The 20693-nt window shown below is 40.1% G+C and overlaps 2 protein-coding genes across 2 annotated transcripts in view; one reads left to right on the forward strand and one right to left on the reverse strand.

The window, feature by feature from the left end:
• Positions 1 to 3199: 3199 nt before the first annotated feature.
• Positions 3200 to 6995, forward strand: HHLA2 (HHLA2 member of B7 family). The gene is given in 8 exon segments (XM_071568639.1): positions 3200 to 3231; positions 3670 to 3690; positions 3847 to 4102; positions 4104 to 4179; positions 4618 to 4878; positions 6665 to 6764; positions 6766 to 6894; positions 6896 to 6995. Coding segments are annotated over 8 exon segments (975 nt in total).
• Positions 6996 to 12636: 5641 nt separating this feature from the next.
• Positions 12637 to 20693, reverse strand: part of MYH15 (myosin heavy chain 15) — a 44117-nt gene continuing 36060 nt past the window's right edge. The window contains exons 34-41 of the mRNA XM_071572526.1: positions 19897 to 20089; positions 18968 to 19171; positions 17876 to 18001; positions 16339 to 16509; positions 15744 to 15848; positions 14329 to 14424; positions 13687 to 13824; positions 12637 to 12753 (exon numbers count right to left, since the gene is read on the reverse strand). Coding sequence (XP_071428627.1) covers positions 12736 to 12753; positions 13687 to 13824; positions 14329 to 14424; positions 15744 to 15848; positions 16339 to 16509; positions 17876 to 18001; positions 18968 to 19171; positions 19897 to 20089 — 1051 coding nt within the window. The 3' untranslated portion in view covers positions 12637 to 12735. The remainder of the gene's footprint in view (positions 12754 to 13686; positions 13825 to 14328; positions 14425 to 15743; positions 15849 to 16338; positions 16510 to 17875; positions 18002 to 18967; positions 19172 to 19896; positions 20090 to 20693) is intronic.

Raw genomic sequence — 20693 nt, forward strand, 5'->3', positions numbered from 1 at the left:
CTCCCTGTGCCAGATTCCTTCGCTCTGGCACAGTAAGGGAATTTCCAGTGTTGCTGCCGCTGTGGGCTCTTGCTCTTGGGATGCCCCAGCACATTCCCAAGCGGCATCACTGCTGTAGAAATCACATTACTGATGAGAACTGATTTATTTTCAGTTACAGCTTGCAGCAGTTACAATAAAAGGGTTTGTTCAACAAAGCCAGGCAAAAGGAATGGTTAAGAGAAAAAGTCTTTCAATCCTGAAGAAGGGAAGTCAAAGGGTGTGAAAGCTTCACATGCATAGAAACTTAGTTTGCATTGGAAAAACAGCTTTCCTTCATGGGAAAGAAAGGAACTATGCCATGTGTAACTGGAGAGAGGCAAAGATTAACAGGGAGGGCTGTATATTTGTTTTTATATAGGTAACAAGACTGTGTGTAAGAAACTGCAAGACGACTCTGATGTTTGGCTGCTTGTGAAATAAGAAGAGGGAAAAAATCCCTGACATTCTTGTGAGAGTTCTATAAGTGTACGGAGTGGGGGGGGGGGGGGGGGGGGGGAATATGATGTGTGTATATTGAGCTAAAACACTGGTTTTGGTCTACTTCCTAAACCAATTTTGGATGTCTAGATTGTTGAGAACCTTCTTCAATTGGGAGTATTTCTCAACAACTGAATTATGAAGTTAGCATTTAAGTTGTGAGGATTTCATTGGAGGAAGGTAGAGAATTACTTCTCTTTTCTACTACAGAAAATGCCTCTGAAGATTCAATGAGGAAATTCTGAAAAGCTAGTGTCATTGTGTCAGGTGTGAGATTTTAGCAGTATGTGACTAACATGTGTTTTGGTTTGTTTTTTAAAATTTACATGTTTGTTTTTCTTGTTTGTTTGCTTGTTTGGTAAAATTTGAAATCCTCTGGTATTTCCAGTCCTCATAAGTGTGTGTGCTTGAAATGTGTTGTTGTTTAGTTAACTGGAAAAGGAATGTATCAGAGTCATTTTTATTAAGTAATAAATAACTATTTTATGACAGGGTTTGGAGAATATTTAAATATGTCTGGTCTCAAAGTGTGTCATACAGGAAAGTTCACTGAGCTGATTGTTCCTTGCTGATGGAATGCTCTTACCAGGTTTCAGATTGAATGCAGAGTTCAAAGAGAAGGAAACATTTAGGATACGTGAAGAGAAAAGCACGTGTTCTTCTCCTACAGTGACCAAAGCAAGTGAAGTGTTTCCACACCACTGTTGGAGCTTTTCAGTATGTTTTGAGAGGTGCATTGTAGCCCCCTGGCTTGCACTCAGAAACTTTGGCTAAGCTGCTCACCAGTGGATCCTGTAGTGATTCTGTATTAAATAATTCTCCTGAAAACTAGCACATCAGTAACTAACATGACTACAGTGATCTTAATTCTAGCAGTGCACTGTCTGTATACATAATTTCACGTTGATGTTTCACTGCAATGACTTAAGGCATGATTTCTTGGTTGTGCCATTTGTTTTCCATAACAAACAGGAAAAGCACGTTTGTCCAGTACTTTGCAGTGTGGCTCTAACTATTACCATACACACACTTTATGTGTGTAAGACCCCAGACCTGCTGAAAAGACTGGCCAGAGCCTACACTCCTCACGTTTTTCTACAAACCAACAAACATTTTTCTCAACAAAGTACAGTGGGAAGATCCAAAGCTAGGATTTGTGCTGAACATGAAAATTTTCAGCTAACTAGTTGTAGTTCTGTGTTTTGGAGCAGAGTTATTGAGTACAGGTAGAAGATGGGAGGCAGCGTGCCCTGCCTGTGTAGCCCCCCAAAGCATCACAGAGGTACTGTTGGATCCATGTTACTCTCAGAGCATCGCTGCCAATTAAATGTGACTGTCTATTAAATGCAATAGGTCACTCACTAAGGAAAATGTAGCACTAATTGCAGTTTTTGAACTTCAAACATCAAGCACAATATATTGTAAAAATCACAAGTTGGAAGTGATGGGCAAATGAACAAAGAATTCAATAAAACACAATGTACACCACTTGCCAATGCAAGGAGAAAAGAAGGTGGATACTGGCAGTTGTTGCTGACATGGGGCAAAGTTATTCATCATAAATGTTTGTTTTACTCTTGCATCTTCTCTGTCTCAGATTTAATATCTTGGCGCCTCTGTGTTGTTTTTGTTTTGTTTTGTTTTGTTTTTTCTCCTAATAGAATAGTGAGAATACATAAGCCAGTCACATTAGTTTACAAAAATAACAATTACAAAAGTCATTGTGATGTAAGATTTCCATTCCCACAAATAGTCACACACAAGAGTCAGAATTACTCTTTAGTAATAAAACAACAGGCTGGCAAGCCCGTGCCCTGTGTAAGTTAGGAATTGTGCATATAGCTGCCTTTTGGGGAGAAGAAAAGGACTAGGGAAAATTTTAAACTCTTTTCAAGATACTTAATTAATGAGGTAATTTCTCTTCTGTGGTATGCTGTGTTTTTGGATAGTATGCTTGAGTGGAGAGGGAGTGCAGTTTATCAATTACAAGGAAGGTTGTTCTTTTCCTGTTATGCAGAAGAGCTTTCAGTTCACTGCTATTTAACAGACAACCCAGAAGATACGGTGAGAGACTCTCTTCCTCCCTTGTGTTCCTACACTAGACTTCTATACACACATTTTTGGAAGTTCAGCTGATGCCCTTTTGATCTGGTGAAAAGTAAGGTTGGAAAAGTTCTCTATACCTGCAATATTTGCAAATACAGTCAAATTTCCCACCCCAGAAAGTCAAATGTTGTAGTAATCAGAAATATATTTTAAGAAGTAAAAAAACAATCAGACTTGACAACAGATGTATTACATCCTTTTGCAAGTTGTACTTCACTATTTATCTATGGTGTCCTGTTCAGGAATGATGAAGATTAGTATTCCCTAGCCCTGCAAGATCACTGAGAGTAAAAACTTTCTATTTATTTAAGTATCAATCTGTGAGGCACTACAAAGTAATGGGAGGGCCTCAGCCATTATGAAATGCATAGGATCATATAATGACTTTAAGGCCAAAAATCTGGGCCAAGACTGTTGCAAACAAAAAACATGGTGGAAAGTCCTATGATTTTTAATAAGCAGTACAAAGGAAATTATATCATTAGGTTATGTCTTTTACCCACCTTTAAACAGGTTTTCCCCCCTTCTTCTATGTGGCCAATTTGACAGGAGTCTACTACAAACCAAGGAAGACATGAAGGGACAGAACATACCAACTCTTACCGTGTATTTATCAGTACTATTTATCAGTGGGGTAGACTGTAGCTGAAAAATAATAAAGACAACAGTTATTACTTATTTCTAATAGTGACAATTAATTAATTCAAGCACTGTTCATTAGTGGTAAAGAATTGAGAAATGTGTGAGAAATGCACACCCTAATTATCTCTGTTGGCTGGGACAGAGCTCCCTGACACTGTCTGTGATGGCAAAGCTGTTTCAAGAAGTTCTGTCCTTTCTGCCAGTTACACCATCCTGCCCTTGATAGTACAGCTGCTTGGTACTACATGAGGGTGGCTGGTAATGTGGGTCATTGCAGTATGGCACTGTGAATATTTGAGCAAGCTGCAGCTCAGAAGGGTTTGAGGTTCAAGGTGGAAAAGGTGTGGAAGTACATTTGAAGCTTACATGGTAAGGTGACAGTGTCCTGATGTGAATATGTAGGTGCTTACTCAGGATTTCTGCCTAAACAGATTAGAAGTTTAAAGGCCAGAGCTCTGTGTTATAACATGAAAGAGACATTGGCACACTGAGTAAAAGTGTGCTGCTGGTGAGAGTTTTTTTTGTTAAGGATAAGGAAGGCACAAGTTTACTTGTAGATTGGATTAAACTTATTCGTTTATACTTATGGGCTTATGGTTTTACATAACAAGAAGTTGTTACAGGTCTGTTTTCCAAAGATGGCATCCTCCCTTGTTCTTTCCCACCTGGGAATGATGTAATTCACTGGAGCAAAGGGAGAGAAGCTGTGCACAGCTACTATGACCAGAGGGTTCAGTCAGCAACCAACTCGGATTACATTAACAGAACACAGCTTTTCCATGAGAACATTCCTAGTGGAAACACCTCCTTGAAACTGAGTAACCTGACTGTGACTTGATTGGGACACTTATAAGTGCTATGTGGGAGTAGTGGAAGACAAAACTGAACTGGAAGTCACACAGCACATAAGAGGTCAGTAAGACATCAAAAGCACTTGTATTGTGCCAGTGGAAATGAGAGACACTCAACAGGTTTTCTTGTGGTATTTCTCACATGGACTCAAAGTCATAGATCACAGAAGAGCACCTTTTGGGCCTGGTGGTCTTATGAAGCAATTTGATTTCTCTGGTGAAATGTTGTGACATGCATTGAAAAATTACAGTGCAGCACTTTCATGACCCACTGCACTGTGACTTCTAAGGGTTAATTAGATGGTATACCTTGTGTGGCTTCTCAGAACAGTATAGACCATGGCACTGGCAGTAAGTCACTGTGCTTTCTTCTGAAATCAAACACAGGTAAAGTTTTGTTCTCAGCTATATTTATTCTTCCCAATGTCGTTTCAAAAGAGCAATTGCTTCAAGTTAAAAAACTATGTTGAAAGTAGTAGGATTTTTTTTTCATCTACAGTTTTCTCTTATTATGCACTGGAATACCAAAAGACAGACATGGAAAGGAGACTGTAGTGCTGTGCCTTTCTCACTTATCCAGCCCCAAATATATCTTGGGTACAAGGCAATATATCCATCCAAGAAACAGATTGTAAGGAAACCAGGCATGGAGTTCTCTACTCTCTTACAAGTGACCAGAACATTATAAACACGGCAGATCCTTACTGCTGCCAGATTCATCTCCCTCATGAAAACTGGACTGCTCAATGGAAGATGCAAGGTATGAGTGAATGGCAGTCTCTTTCTGCATCAGGACTGAATGTCACAGCTGGCTTTCAAGCCAAACTAAAGACAGTATTGCTGCAGTGGGGAAACATGGGTATGGGATGGTGCAAAAGGATATACCTTTCTCTTTGAAACTTGTCTGTTATGATTACAAGGCAGCATTACAGGTTAGTTCCAAGAAGTAGGAATGAGAGGTACTAGCTCACCCTTCTTGAAGTTACTTTTACTCTGACCATTTTTTCCATATCAGTTTCACATTTTAAGAGGTACCTGATGAACAGACTTTACACTCTATCATGGAAAGAATGAACTTGGACAAAATACATGGAAACCTTAGGATATACGTGGGTTATGTGAAGGTTTGCCTGCTGCTCTAGGTGTGTATGGTCCTTACTCAGTCCATTTCTCATCTTTTGTCAGTCTTTTATCAGTAGTTTGATCATTGGAGTTTGATTCACTGTACATGAATTCATAGGTGCCACTTTGAGCGTATGGGAATGGAGAGCTGCAAACGGTGTTTGCATTTTAGCAAACAGAAGCTCCTTTTGCTGTTTAAGCAAAAGCAGTACTATGAAACCTCAACTCTGTTTTGTCCTCCTCCTGAATTTCATTGGAAATTCAGTTAGAGTAAATAGCTGGTACTTTTCAACCTCTCCTGTATCTTAGGGAATTATTTTTAACTGGATGAAGAGCAATGTAAGAGCAGTTCCCCTGTGAGATGTTCATGGATGCTTCCATCACCCTGATTTCCCCTCAGCGTGTACCTGGACGCTCAGTTCCTAATCCATTGCATATGCTTCAAAACAATTGCACAGTTTTCCCTTTACATGGAATAGTTTACAATATGGAGAGTTTCAGGCATGACCTCATAGTAGCTAACAATTGCACTGAAAGTGTCTGTTTTGTTAATCTATACCTCAGATCAAGAGAAAAAGGTACATTGTATTACACTTTTATTTGAAGTTTCCTGCATCCCTCTATCCCCTCAGTGGAATATTTTAAAAGCAAACTGCTTTACTTTTCCTTCTATAATACCAGTGGGGAGTAGAGTTTTGTTTTGTCCCCACACCTGTGGTCATTGAGCCTTACCCACAGAAACCAAGTGTCAAAATAATGTATTTGCATCCTCTCCGACTGCCAGCCTCCGCAGCCTTCTCTGGTTTTCCTTCCTTTGCAGAACACTCTGCTGTTAAATTGATACTTGTGCTATGATGCTAGTTTGTCTTATTATTTTATACTTTAGGTGTTACTTCCACTTACCTGCCTTCTCCTTTCCTTTTTTTTTTAAAAGCTATTCATTAATTGTTAAATGTTTGTCATATACAAGTAAAATACTTAAGTCTACCATAGCTGAAAGTTATTTCTAACTAAATACAATGTTTTTCTTCTTTTATTAAGTTTGTATCCTTTTGCTTTAAATCTGCATGTATCTGGTTGGTTGCATTTTCTCTCTGCTCCCGGCATGTGGAATTTCATTACTTTACACAGTAACTTAGACTAAAGTGAATCACTTCTATTAATGAGTCCCCCAATTGGAATAGAAATAGTCAAATGAAAACATAAGAATTTTTTAAAGTATTGCCCATACCAATTAGATTTTAAAATCTTCAGATGCTTCTAGAAACATATGGTGATGTTTGAATAAAATATCAAAGTAGTGAAATATGCTTTTATACTCATTCATAATAGTATCAAACTTCATAAAAAATCAGAAAATGTCTAAATAGCCTTCAAAGTATTTAAAAAAAACCTGCAGAGGGTTCATTAATAATCTGTTTCAGACAAAATATCTAATGTGGAAGGAAGAGACACAGTAATTCCTTGTGAATACAGCAAGAAGATGGCAAACACTGAAGGTTTCTGTGTTGTTTGGAAATTAAACAAATTCAGTGACTTCAGTCCTGGCCTCCTTCAATGGTGCATCTCACTCTTATCAGCCTCGAGCCCAGATTAATGGAAGTAACTTTTCACTGATCTTGAGTGTTCTTACTGCAGCTGACAGTGGAGAATATCTGTAATATTTCAACACATTATTACACAAAACTTACTGTGAGAACTTTGCAAGTTAGTAAGTTACCGCTCCTTTCAGAGGATGAGGACCAGTTAGGGTAATGCACAGCCAAACAATTCTAAATCTGTAAAATACTGAGAAAAATCAACTTGTATAATTGGTACAGTTGTGTAGAAGAGATATTTTATTATTGTTGTCCCAGGAAAAAGAAAGGTTACCTAAGAAGTATTTATTTAAAGACTAGAACTTCCTTTTATTCAGTTAGCAGTTTCTTGTGTCAAAGGTCTCAAAATCGATGGCTGCCTTCAGTTACCACCAAGTGCCCTCAGAGCTGAGGGCACAGGGGGCTCTCAGAATCCTGTCCTACATGCTATGCTCACAGCAAATACAGCTTTAAAGGTAGCAGAGAGATAATGGGAAGCCTTAAAATGTGGTGTAAGTTTGGCTGCAGAAGAAACCTGGCTGAGGAGGACATACACTTGTTATTTTCGAAACTTTTAATTTGTCACTGTGGGCCTCTTTTAGGCCTGGGTATATTTATGTTTAAATGCATGTCTGTGTTTTTTATGAACTGTAGGAAATTTCCAGCTGTGAAATCCTAGTTACAGTTGTTTCATAGTCAGTAGCACATATAGCAACAGTAGCACACAGGCTACTTTAATTTTTCACAATTAAATACAATCACCTAAAAGACTGAGAACTAATCTAGAGCACCTCACTGGTGTTTTTTAAGAAGAAGAGAATTTGAAACAAGCCAGTAGGGCATGAAAAATAGAGGCAACATAACAGAAAAGGGTCTAGAATAAGTGATAATAGCTGTATCTTGTCTTCCTTTCTTCCCCTTCCCCGATGATAGGTTAGTTTTGTTCTGAAAACTTCATGTTTAAATGGCAGCAGCTACATGCAACGTGAAGGAGGGGAGTTAAATTAAAGAAAACAGTTAAGTCAGGCAAACATACTTCCCTGCAGTTCAAATTCCAGCATGATCTTCGTTTTCCTGTAAACCTAATAGTGTGCTTCTGAAGTGGAGAGCATTGAACACCTCCAAGGAGTCACACATTTAACTGACACTGTGAAGTTAGGTGCACAAGTCTATCAGTCTCCCTCTACATCTACTGGAGACAGTCCAAATATGATCAGAATCATCCCCTACAAACACCTTTCTCTAGCTGCTCCCTACAGATGAATGTTACAATAGCCATAGGTGATGCAAAATCCCACTTTAGTGGTAAAATTACTGGGCTTCTTACAGCATCTTCCTGGTCTTGGACCAGAGATACATCCTACAGTACAGAGAAGACACTTACCAGAGAGACTGGCACCTCTGCGGCAGCACAGGCTGAAAGCAGATAAGCAGATAGAGGCAGCAGGGTAGGAGGGAACAAGGTAGGTCAAGATGTTGGAGCGCAGTTGTGGCACAGCAGCTTCTCAACTATCAGAAGTATTTCCAAGTGCCACTGGAAAGAAGACTTTTAAGGGTAAAAGAAAGATGAATTTACAATCGTTCAAAAGGGTCTCCCCTGTGTGAGGAAGGGTTGCAGCTTAAACCTGCTCTACCAGAGGAACTGACAAGATGGGGGTACAGAGTCAACCTAAAGGCAATGACTAAATTAAATGCTCTGTTTTGGCAGTTCTTATTTTTTTAACTGTTTGACAGATATCCAGAGGAAGTTTACAGAGAAGTGTAGAATTTTTCATATTCTTTGAACTAGACACAGCAGTGTGAAGACACAGTAGCCTGAAGCAGAAGAACCATATAGCTCTTCTGACGGTATGGTGTCATGCAGAGGTTTTTGATAGATGGTCTTTGATGTGCTGTGGAATCCAGTGTTGCCACCCACCTCAGGATTTCTTGTGTCCACCTGGATTGCACAGTTGCACTATGAGGCTGGGAAATGTTTTAGATTAAAGTAGCAAAGATTTTGGAACAGAAGTCATGAAATCTGTAGGCCAGGCTGGATAATGTTTACAGAGCTGCTTTACTGGAATTCAGCAATGCTGTTAAATGGCACTGAGCACCATGCCTGGAGACAGTGTTTAACATACTGGGCAGTTGGTTGGTTTCAAATGGGATTAGTATTAAGAAGGCAGCAAATCAAATCACGTGAGCACACATGGAATTCTTTATCAGCACAATTAAGGAAAATAATCTGCTTTTGGCTATTCATACTTAACTCACTTTAAAGTCTTACAGCATGAGTCAAGTAACTTGAACATTGTTGTCTTTATATCAGTTTCCTTTTAATGTTTCTCCCTAAATAATAGGTTTAGGTTACAAATAAGAAAATTCATAGCTCTAACATATTTATTGACTAATAGCGAATGTCAATTTGTGATGTAAAGCACTTCCATTAAATGTTTTGAAATTTTTATTTTTAAAGAAAGTTCAGATAACACCTGGAAAATTGTGGTAGGAGTGCTAGGAGGAGTGGCTGATGCACTGGTAGCAGTTTCTGTTTCAAGGTGTGTACAGCTATTACAGTATTTATTCTTTAAGGTACTGTTGATATTGAACCCCTTGAGATTTGAGTATAGGTTTGAGTCATATTTTTCAACTTGTTACGAAGTTGTTAATCAGTAGCTATAGCTAAGCTAGACAGTTATGATTAAGCAGTTGCTCTGTGAGCATCACGAGCTAGGCTGGCTAATCGAAGACAATCTCAGGGCTGAAGGGGCTGTCAGGCAAGAGCGACCAGGAGTTAAGTCAGCAGAACTGAGCAGTAACTGCAAGAAGGTTATTCCTCACAAGTACTTTTCAATAACTTGCTCTAAGAACAAACAAACTGGTGAATTTTCTCACTTGTGTTTAAAACCAAAGAAAACGCAAACCAAAATGCACAGTCCCTCAAACAATGCACACACCTAGTCTTTGTTAGGGCCCAAATTACTGTTTCAATTGTTTCCAGTGCCAAAATTCATCAAACCCTCAGTTTGAAAAGTTATACTAAATTGCTTTGTTTAGGAGATTGTTAAAACCATATGGTCCCTGTTCTCATCTCTCTGCACATCTCTCCTATTTACTGGAGTACAGCATCTTCAAGTGGATGCATTTTATTCTCATGCATTTATAATAGGCTGGCTCTGTCTTAGAATATTCTGTGAATATCCTTAAAAATAACAAACTTTTATTCTTGGTCCATCTGTCTGTGCCTGACAGTACAGACCTGTCTAAGGAGCGATTTACCTTTAAACTCCCTGGACTTTAACGTTTTGTCATAGTCTGTATTGGTAAACTTCAGGAGACATTTTGTGATCATTACCTTGAAGTTCAGAAAGAACATATGAGAAACGAAACTTTGAAATTATTATTATACCTCAGTCTTTTTTAATTTTTATCTCACTTATAGATTCACTTATTATTAGTCAATTTAATGCTAACATGCTTTAGAGATGATAACATACTTTTGAGATGCAGCTGTTTAAAAGAATTTAGCAAGATTAATTTATCTTGGGACCTGTTGAGACCTTGAACAAATTGTTATCAGAGGAAGTGGAACAGTTTACAGGTTGTCTCAGCTCTGGTTGCACAGATGGAGGACTAGATGGAAGAAACAGGAATGTTTCTGCAGTTATGTGGATACTTATTCTACATAATGTTAAAATGGAAAATGCTGCCTTATCTTTATAGTGAGTGTGTCTTGTACTGTTCCCACTAGGGAATTAATTTGACACATCAGTAGTTCTTACAAGTTTGTTGGGGTTTTTTGCCTAGAAATACAGAAGGATAAAAAAAGAGAAGAAATATAAACATGACATACTAGGAGAACACAAATGCTATTGAGATTGTTGATGAAAACAGTTTGATGGAAGATTATTGATGTAAAGAGATCCTTTACCTTACATTTGAATTAAAGTAAGAGCCACATGGAAATGTGATTGTTTGAACAACAGTAACAAACAAATGAACTGATAGGAGGAAAATAAAGTCAATTGACTTTGTATGTGAGAAGTTGACATGAAAAATTGGAATTTGGATTTCCTAAATAGACAAAGAAGTTTCCACAGAAGTAATCCCTATGTTTTGAGGGATTTTTTTTTCAGTATGAGAGAAAGAGAGGGCTTACTGTTTTTCATTTCATGTAGTATTTTAATTTACTATTTGTATTCCTATTAGTATGTAATATTTACTATTAGTAGTCAGTAAGCAAAGACCACTTCTCGGTTTAAAGGTAGAAAAGATCTAAGAGAACACCCTGTTTCTGAGCCACAGGCAGCCCTGCTGGGAGGTGTCCTTTGACAGCATCTCCTGTGCCTGTCCTGCAGCTGGTGAACAAATACTTTGATTGGTGGCAGTGGAAGCTTCCAAACTGATTGTTCATATGACAATGTTTACTTTCTCCTCTCCTACAAAACTCACAGTGTTCCACTGGCAGGACAAATGGAAGTTGGGTTATCCCAGCTTTAAGGGCTGTCCCCCTGCACAGGTTTTATCTGTGATGCTGTCCTGTTTTCAGCCAGGACAGAGTTAGTTTTTGTGCAGTAGCTGTGTGGAGGTGTGGCCAGGATGAGACTGTTATTTGAGACCACCTCACTTCCAGTGTGGGGAAATTTCAGTCATTTTCAGCAGGTTTCTGGAGTCAGGGATACAAAGGATCCAAGGCCTGTTACACTCCAACTGAAAAACAGATCTTGGCAGTTTATGAAGAGGTTTGAGCTGCTTCAGAAAATGATTTGAGCTGAAGCACAGCTCCTCCTGGCCCCCTGACTGCCAGTGCTGGGCCGGATGTTCAGAGGGTTCAAAGTCCCTTCCACACGTCGTGCCACTGCTGCCACTTGGAGTAAGTGGATTGCTCTGATCACACCACAAGATCGAATAGGAAACCCCAGTTTCCCGGGGATCTTGGAAGTCATTACAAACTGGCCTGAAGGTGACAATTTTGGACTATAATCAGAGGAAGAGGAGGAAAAGGTGATGCATGCTGTGGAGGCCTTACCATATAATTAGCTACCACAGAATGAAAGGCAACACCTCTCACTGACTGTTCCTGCTGTATTATAGGGACAAATTGAAAAATTGAAAACTGCTATGTGGAGTCGTACACAATGAGTCACAGAAGCCACCGAAAGACGAGGTGGATCGAGCTGCCAAGATTCAAGTGTCTCAGGTGGATCTGGACTGGCAACATGAAGGTGAATTATTTCTGGCTCAGTGGGCCTGTGACACCTCAGGTCATCAGGGAAGAGACGCAACATACAGATGGACTTGTGACCGAGGGGTGGATTTAACCATGGACACTCTGCCAGCTATCCATAACTGTGAAACGTGCTGCCATCCAGCAGGCCAAGTGGATGAAGCCTCTGTGGTATGGGGGTCAATGGCCAAAATGTAAATATGGGATGGCCCAGAAGACTGGTTACCTCACAGACCTGCAAATGCACCAAGGGAAGTGCTACATGCTGACAGTGGTGGAGACGACCACTGGAGGGCTGGAGACACACCCTGTGCCTCATACCACTGCCCAGAACACCATCTTGGGCCTTGAAAAGCAAGTCCTGTGGTGACATGGCACTCTGGAACAGCTACATTAACGATCTGCATATGATGTACATGAGGCTGTGAAGCATGACTGGATTTGCCCTTGGTTTTGATTTTGTCAGAGATCTGCCAATTAGGATTTGTTTCAACATAATGAGGTGGGCTGTTGGCAAGATGTAATCTTTTATTGATCCCTGAGGCTTGGCAAAATAGAAACACAAATAAATGAATGAAACACGTTATACAGTCTGTTTAGATTTTCACTTGATGTTTATTTCTGTAAGTGCTTATTTTTTTCTACATCTGCTTTTAGTTGTGCCTGATTATATCAAGTATCTTCTCATATCTATCAGCTTGGAGTGTACTTACTCCTCTTCATGAACCTGAAATGCAATTGAGATAGTATACAGCTGTTAAAAATGGGAGTGTTGAGGGGTTTTAGGGTAAGTTCACAAGTAAATAACAAAAGCTTCTCTTCATTAATGCTCCTGTGCCCTGGTATTTCCAGTTTGTGTCTGAAATAGACTAGCAGCAATATAGCCACCCTTCTTTGCCATCTCACGTCAGGTAACAATACAAGTATCTTGTCCTCATTCCAGATTATATATTTCCAGATTATATATATCCCTTTGAGAGCAGAGAAGTTCTATACAACCCTCTTTCAACAGATGGTGGTGTTTGTTCTGAATCACACACACTTCCCAGATTTTCCAGGAAAATGGGTACTAGTAGCAGGAGACAAGGTATTTCTAATGCTACATGATTAAAATAGCCTCTACACTGCCTTTCTCTCCCCAAAGGAGATGTCATGACTTTTGGGACAGCATTCACTGCCTGAACATGCTTTCTGAACATGTAAGTGCCACAAGACTCTTTTTATGGAGCTGACACCTCTGTGGGCACCATTGAGCTCATCTGTTGGCAGTGCAATACTCTGCTATAAGCCAGAGCTGGAAGTGGTGTTGGCAAACAGCATCTAATAAAAACAGACATCCACTGTTCTATGACTTTTGCATGTTTGAGGCAGAAAGAGGGTACTAGTAAGATACAGGGAATAAAGAGTACTTTTAAAGAGTATTTAAAAATTACTCTCATATTTTACCTATTTCAGTGTTGGTATGATGCCATTGCTTTGTGAAGTTATAGGAGTTTTCATTTTTTTGTAGGGTTAGAATACTTTAAAGAAAAATAATCTGTGGAAATTTTTTACTCTTAAAAGATGCAAGTCTTTTTTTGAGCTTCAGTTACAGTACACAGTATGAATACTTAGCATGTGTAGTAAACAGTCACATTTACCTCATGCAGCGTTACCATACCTTTTTCATGCCAATATCTCTTGATTTGCTCCTCAGTTTATTAACTTGAGATTCAGCTATTTCAGCCCTTTCTTCAGCATCATCCAGATCATGTTGCTGTTTTCGGTACTTTGAGAGGTACAGATTGGCTTGAGCTTCCTAGTGAGAAAAAACAGTGCAGCTGATTTCCTCCTGTGCACATGAAACAAAGCTTTTCATTTCAAGTGGGATGGAAAGTGCTCAGCATGACTAGGTAACAGCTGTGTGGGGACCACTTGCCTCCTGGAGAACTGAGATTGCTATTTTACAGAACTAATGCTTCCAGTGGCATTCTCCATTTTAGATGAACTGCAAGGCTCTGAATGTGCCATCTAAGGGACTAGGAGGAAAAAGGTATTTCCTGTTTTTCCCTCCCCCCCTTCCCTTGTAAAACATGCTGCAATCATGAGATAAAAATGTACATATTTTCTTAATTATAATAAAAATACATGAAAGGTTTTATTTTATATGACATATAAATACAGGTTTATATACAGAGTTTATATGAAAATAAAAATATTAATGCACAAAAAGTGTGTATTTGCACTAAAAGCTTTATGGATAAAAGATTGGAGTTTGAGCAATAAATCTCTCAAAGGTAAAAAGGCCCAAATAGTTACTTACAGCTTCCTCTGCTTGGTGCTTGTAGCTCTTCACTTTTAATTGTAGCTTATCAATCAGATCCTGCATCCTGGCAAGATTCTTCTTATCTTCTTCTGACTATATCAAAACACAATTAATTGGGTTGATGGAGTAAAGTGGCCTAGAGCATCTCCCACAATGCATTATGTATGGATGCTATACCTATTTTATAAACTTAGAGCTCAAAATACAAACTAGCCATATTGTGATCATCCTGTATACAGATAAGAAAAATTCCTGTAGGTTCACTGAAGATGTGTGTAAGCATGGATGCTGAGGACTGAAGGGGAGGACCCTCCCCATTTACATATATGCAAATATAGATACATAGAAACACAGATATATATTTGCACTTTCAGAGATGTTTGCGTACATACACCCAGAGCTCCTTGCTCAGGGATGAGGAACACTCTTGTCATTATAAAGCATGTCATTATATAGTGAAACACACTTATGGGAAAGTCTAAAAGCATAATTTGCATAAATTTGAAATCTGGTTTGGAGGCATTTCGGGCAAAACAATCCAGGCTTAAGCTGTCACGCTGCATAAGCAGAAGGACCAGCTAATTCTGCTGGCACACTGTATTCTAAGAAAACAACCTTCAGCTTCTGCATGCAAAAGTCAAAGTTAAACAACAGGTGGGAGTCTAAATAATTTCCTAAAGCAGATAGATGGGTTTGTCTTCTTTAGAATGCCATTGGAAGCAAAAGGATCAGTGCTCTGTGCTGCAGGCCTTTTTTGAAAGGCAAGCAGCAACAGCAGCTGTTAGCAAACCTGCAGGAGGCTCAAGACTAGACCTTGCTGCTCAGCAATGGGTGACAAACTGGCCCTGGGAACTGAGCAACCCTACACTGAATGGTGCATTTGAGTCAGCTGAGTCCTTCTGGTGCCTTTTGGCTACAGCAGCACAACTGAGAGACAGCTGGGCTCTTTCTTCCCTTGCAATGTGAATAGTCATCGAAGCCTGCTCCATATTTACACTATGCTAAAACTGCCCAAATTCCCAGCAACAGAGGCCTTCTAAAGTCAGTTACAACAAATCAGGCAAGGGGATGATAATCACTAGAACAGGTTGCCCAGAGCAGCTGTGGATGCCCCATCCCTGGAAGAGTTTAAGGCCAGGCTGGATGGAGCTCTGAGCAGCCTGGTCTAGTGGAAGGTGTCCCTCCCCATGGCAGCAGGGGTTGGAGTGAGATGATCTTTAAGGCCCCTTTGAACCCAAAACATGCTATGTGCCTGTGATGGCAACTCTAAGGACATGAGATGTTTCTCCTATTCCTTAAGCTTTGGTTGTAATCAGAAAGTTCTGGGTAATGCCATCCTTCATGGGAACACTAAGGTAATGTAAGACATGTTCCTTTCCAGTGCCTTGGTGGTTACTACAGTCCTAACATACCTGGTAAGTCAGCTCTTTTATGCGTCTCTCAAACTTGCGGGCTCCTTTCTGGGCATCTGAATTGCGTCGGAGTTCAGTCTCGAGTTCATTTTCCAGCTCACGAACCTGCAAAAAAGGAAAAGCCCTTGCAGTTATGTTATGTATATATAAAGAAGCTGATAATTTGGTTCACAGTTCAAGAAATGCTACTTTTCTAGGTATTCCCATAGAGTCAAATTTCAGGAAGTGATCAAAATGTCACCTTTCCATTATGGTTTTCATAACTGTATTTAAGCTGCACCAGCAGTCAGAGATGCAGTCATATGCAAAGGCTAGAAAAGTTTAACTGAAACAAGCATTTTGCAGAGGCTTTTGCTGCTTTTAGATGCTGGATGTTTACTTTTTTTTTTTTTTTAATCAAGGGCTTTGGCCATCTGCTGGTTGACAGTTCATTGTAGCTGGATGATTAAGGGGAAGCACACCTCCAAGAACTGCTCACCTGCCTTTTGTGAAACAGAGTGGCCTCTATGAGCTTACCAGGCCAGCCCTAGGCTATCTACCTGGTGCCAAGTCTGTAAGCAGAGGGCAGTGGTCTGAAGTTGCATCACAAACTTACCCTGGATTCCAGTTTCTGGATCTGCTTCTTGCCACCTTTCAGAGCTATTTGTTCTGCTTCATCCAGTCTCTTCTGGAGGTCTTTAATGGTTTGCTCCATATTCTTCTTCATTCTCTCTAAGTGTGCACTAGTATCCTGCTCCTTTTTAAGCTCCTCAGCCATCATTGCTGCCTGAAAAACAACTGCATTTTATAGCAGCTCTCTTGCATTCTTGGATTATGTTTCAGAACAAATGGTGGAAGATCCTGAACTATCCCCTATTTGGATCATTCACTGTACCCAAAGCTCCAAATAATATCTTCTGTGTGTATATCTTGCCTGGGCAGAAAAAAACAGAAAAAAATTTGGAGGCCTTTTTTTCCTCCCTATTTTAATGTTTTGATTTAAGATTCCACCCCCTATCCTGACCTTTTTCTTTTCTTTTTTTTCCCTTTTAATATCTGTGCAATATCATGTTCTCATTTATAATGTCTACAAGTAAGCCTGTGACACTCACTACAAAATCTTTATACAGAAATTATTCAAAACCTAATCTCAGTGTTTGAAACTCTTGAGAAGTAGTAGCTTAAGATAGCTGGCAGACAAATCTTCCTGTAGAGCCAGAGGTGAGAGCTGCCTGGGTGATTGTAAGAGTAGAGCAACTTCTGCAGTCTGTGCTGGAATAGAAAGCTCAGTATCAACATCTTACATAGTCCCTGGTCTTTCTGTAAGACAGGTAAAAAGGGTCCCAAATTAGCTCATTCCTGCTTTGATGTTTGTACCTGCCACCAAGAGCCTTTTACAGATTTTGTACCCATCACTGAGCTCTCATCAAAAGACAGCAGCCATTGTAATCCAGGTTGGAGTTGCATCAAGGAGAATCAGCATCTTTTCTTTGGCAGGCGCTAATAGAGCTGTCAGCCGAGAACAGTAAAGACCATGATCCAGGAATAGCTTTGTCCAGGCATTCTAGACACGTAACTCACAGAAATCTTCAGTTTTAGCTTTCATTTTATTTGTTGGCATGATGTAAATCGTCATCTGAATTACGAAGACGTAGATTTCTCCTGGTCTGTGGGAAATGAAACTATACCTGCTCAAACACCTGTCGTCTGCAGAAGTAGAATACACTCCAGCTCTCCTCCTGGTATCTTAGGCCTTGTGTTTTTCCAATTCAGTAATTTTGTTTCTCACATCATGTTCTATGTGCACCAGGAGAACAGTGAGTGTTGGTTCAGTCTGTACTGGTTTAACCTGTCCAGGTGAATGACTTGCTTGATAAAAAGATGGCATATTCTGAGACTTTGAGGATCAGTGGAAAATGACTTCTTAAGAAAACAACCAAACCCAAACCATAAAGATCAGAAAAAATCTGTCCTCTCTTTTGCCTCTATCCTGCTTTATATTGTTGTTTCACCAGTTACCTCCAGCAACTGTGGAGCACTTTGCAGACATTAGCTCTGTAACAAGCACAGAAATGGTCATCTGGAAATACTTTTTTGGCTGTCCTTAGACATTGTGATATGAAAGGAAATGAGCAAGGAACCAGCCTACTTACATCTGTGATTGCTTTCTTGGCTTTTTCTTCTGCATTCCGGCACTCCTGGACTGATTCTTCAACTTCATTCTGCATCTGGGAAATGTCACCCTCCAGCTTCTTCTTTTGATTGATCAGGCTTGTGTTCTTTTATTAAGTTTTCCCCAAAGGAACAGTGGAAAAGGAGGAAAAATGATGATTAGAGACAACTCCTCTAGATACCATAGCACACCAAGGCTTACTGATTTTTGCAACTCCTGGATTACACAGGGCAATATTTGGGAAAGGAGACCCAGGTACATGGTAAGGCCTGGCTTGACTAGCAAATATAGCTTCAGACTGAGGAAATATTAAAAATACTTTCAAGGCTGTAAATATTCTGATTTTCATTCAAATAAAATAATAAATAAGCTGAAATAAAAAAATGAATAAGGCAGTTCATTTTGGTAAATTAACAATTCTTAATCAGCCAATGAGGTGATTAAAACAGAAGACCAATGTCACCAGTGGACTGGGGGACACACTGCAAAACACCAGCCTTTAGCACATTTTCATTTGTTTGCGACTATTATTTGGTGAAGAGAAGCCAAAATGCTGTTGAGTCAGGACATGCTCCTCTATGGCACCTTAAAAACTGCAGTGTCCACCTTGACAAAGCCCAAAGGCCAATCTGAGGGACACCTGTGAGGCACAGAGAGCACTTTGCTGTGGGTGGTTTCCTGCCCTGCTCAATCCCCCTATTGTTAGAGGTCACCCTCTGTGGTTTTCATTGCTGAGTGACATCAGTGCTCTGCACAAACACAGCTTAACTAAAGCAGGAAACTGGCTTTACAGCATAGAAGAATAAATCAATTTTACTCTTGTTATTTTCCATCCTCGCTTTTTTTGGCAGCTGTTTAAAGCAGTTGGATGAATCATCAATTCCAGCTAACTTGAAGAGAGTGAGGTGGCATATCTGAGTGTGACTTAACTCCTATCCCTCATTTTCTCTCTTGAAGAATGGCAGGGTGTATCTGACTTGGTGTATCTGACTTGATGGTCATGGACAGTGTCAGTGCTTAACAGAGAAGGATCAGTTTAACCTAGTGAGGGAGAGGGCACAGAAAAGCCAACCTGAGTGTGAAGCAGGTTCACACGTTCAGTGGCTTCCAGCAGTTCATGCTCTGCCAGCTTCCTTGCCCGTTCAGTCTGGTCCAGCAAAGCCCTCAGCTCATCCAGCTCTGACTGGAGGAGATTGTTCCTCCTGTCAGAGACTGCCAGCTGCTCCTTCAGATCTTCATTCACGTGTCCCGAGTCATCCAGCTGCACCTGAAGCTCCTAAAAGAAAGGAGGTATTTGTTTTTCTACCAGTGTAACTCCATTTTAAGCCACTGTGCTTACACAGGAGGATCCTGGATTGCAGAGGCTACATGGGGCCCACCTCAAGAATGTCAATGCTTTTAAAATTTCATTTATTTACTTGTTTGTTTTTTTTATTTCCATACTGTAAGCTGAAGAGCTTTTGGGGTATATGGTGCAACAGGGGGAAAATGTGTGTTTTCAAACCTGTAATAGCTGGTGGTTCTGCCCGACACAGAATTAGCTGCTTAGGATGTGAGAGATGATAACAGAAGAGGTGTCTTAGCAAAGCACTTCCTTTTTTTTTTTTTTAAGCTGTTACAAATGTTGATGCAAACAACAAAGCTGAATATACACACACTCCCTGTACTCCAGCCAACTTGCTTGCTCTCCACTTTTAAAAGACTTGCAAGCTCACAAGAAAATCACAGGTTTTCAGTTTCTCATGCTGTAGCTTTCTGCCACTGCAGGAGGCTGCAGCCAGCAAGGGCTTTATGACTGGATCTCATCCAGCTTGTGTGCAAGTCTGAGAAGAAATCTATATTTTGGTATTCTCTTATGCCAGCTGTGATCACTAATTCCTTTTACATTGCTGGTAGTAGCTTCCTTCTTAATTACCATCACCACTGCTGTTTTGGTCTGTGCTAGTGAAACCCAGCCCATGTCTGCCTCTGGGTGCTTGGGACCAGCAGTTTTCTGCGTACCTTTATTTGCATCTGCAAGCCCCGTGCTGACTTGGTTGCTTCTGCAGCATGCCTGTTAGCATGGCTGAGCTGGATTTCCATCTCGTTGAGGTCCCCTTCCATCTTCTTCTTGAGCCGGATGGCCTCATTTCTGCTGCGGGCTTCAGAGTCCAGGGTGGACTGCAGTGAATCTATGGCGCGTTGCTGGTTTCTCCTGAAAAGGATGGGAAAGATGAATGGAATAATTTTCCTCCCTGCACAGGAACATAGAACTACATGCAACAGTACTTCCCTTTCTGAAAGTGTCTCATTTCCAGAAACAGTGTATTTCTGAATGCCATACATAGCAGACATACATAGCATATGTCATTTCTAGTTCCTCGCTGCTGCCTAACTGGCTGGTGTGCTTCACACCCTCAGCTAACTCCTGATCTCTAAACACCTGTAGCATCCTTCTGTGTTTCTTTTGGCAATACTGGATCCAGGAGTGGTCTCAGATCTCTTGTAAACACAAGCAAGTGTGGATTTGAACCTAACAAGAAGGTCACTTACTAAGACATTTACTGAGTAGTTTACTTGGATCTTTTACATCTCAGCCATTTTATGAAGGCATTAGTGGAGTGTATTAATCAAACTGAAGGTAGACTGCTATGTTCTGAGCTAATTACTTTAGGTGCTCTTTATAGTAAATGATATGTGTAAGCTGCAATTTACTGTGTCTTAAAATAGATGTTGAACAAACAGTTCTTATGCTAATGATAAGGGGAATAATTCAGGAATAGAAATCCTGTTGTGGACATCTAAACTTAGAAGAGTTT

The sequence above is a fragment of the Pithys albifrons genome, chromosome 1 (genome assembly GCF_047495875.1).
Source record: "Pithys albifrons albifrons isolate INPA30051 chromosome 1, PitAlb_v1, whole genome shotgun sequence".
In the NCBI taxonomy this organism is placed as follows: domain Eukaryota; kingdom Metazoa; phylum Chordata; class Aves; order Passeriformes; family Thamnophilidae; genus Pithys; species Pithys albifrons.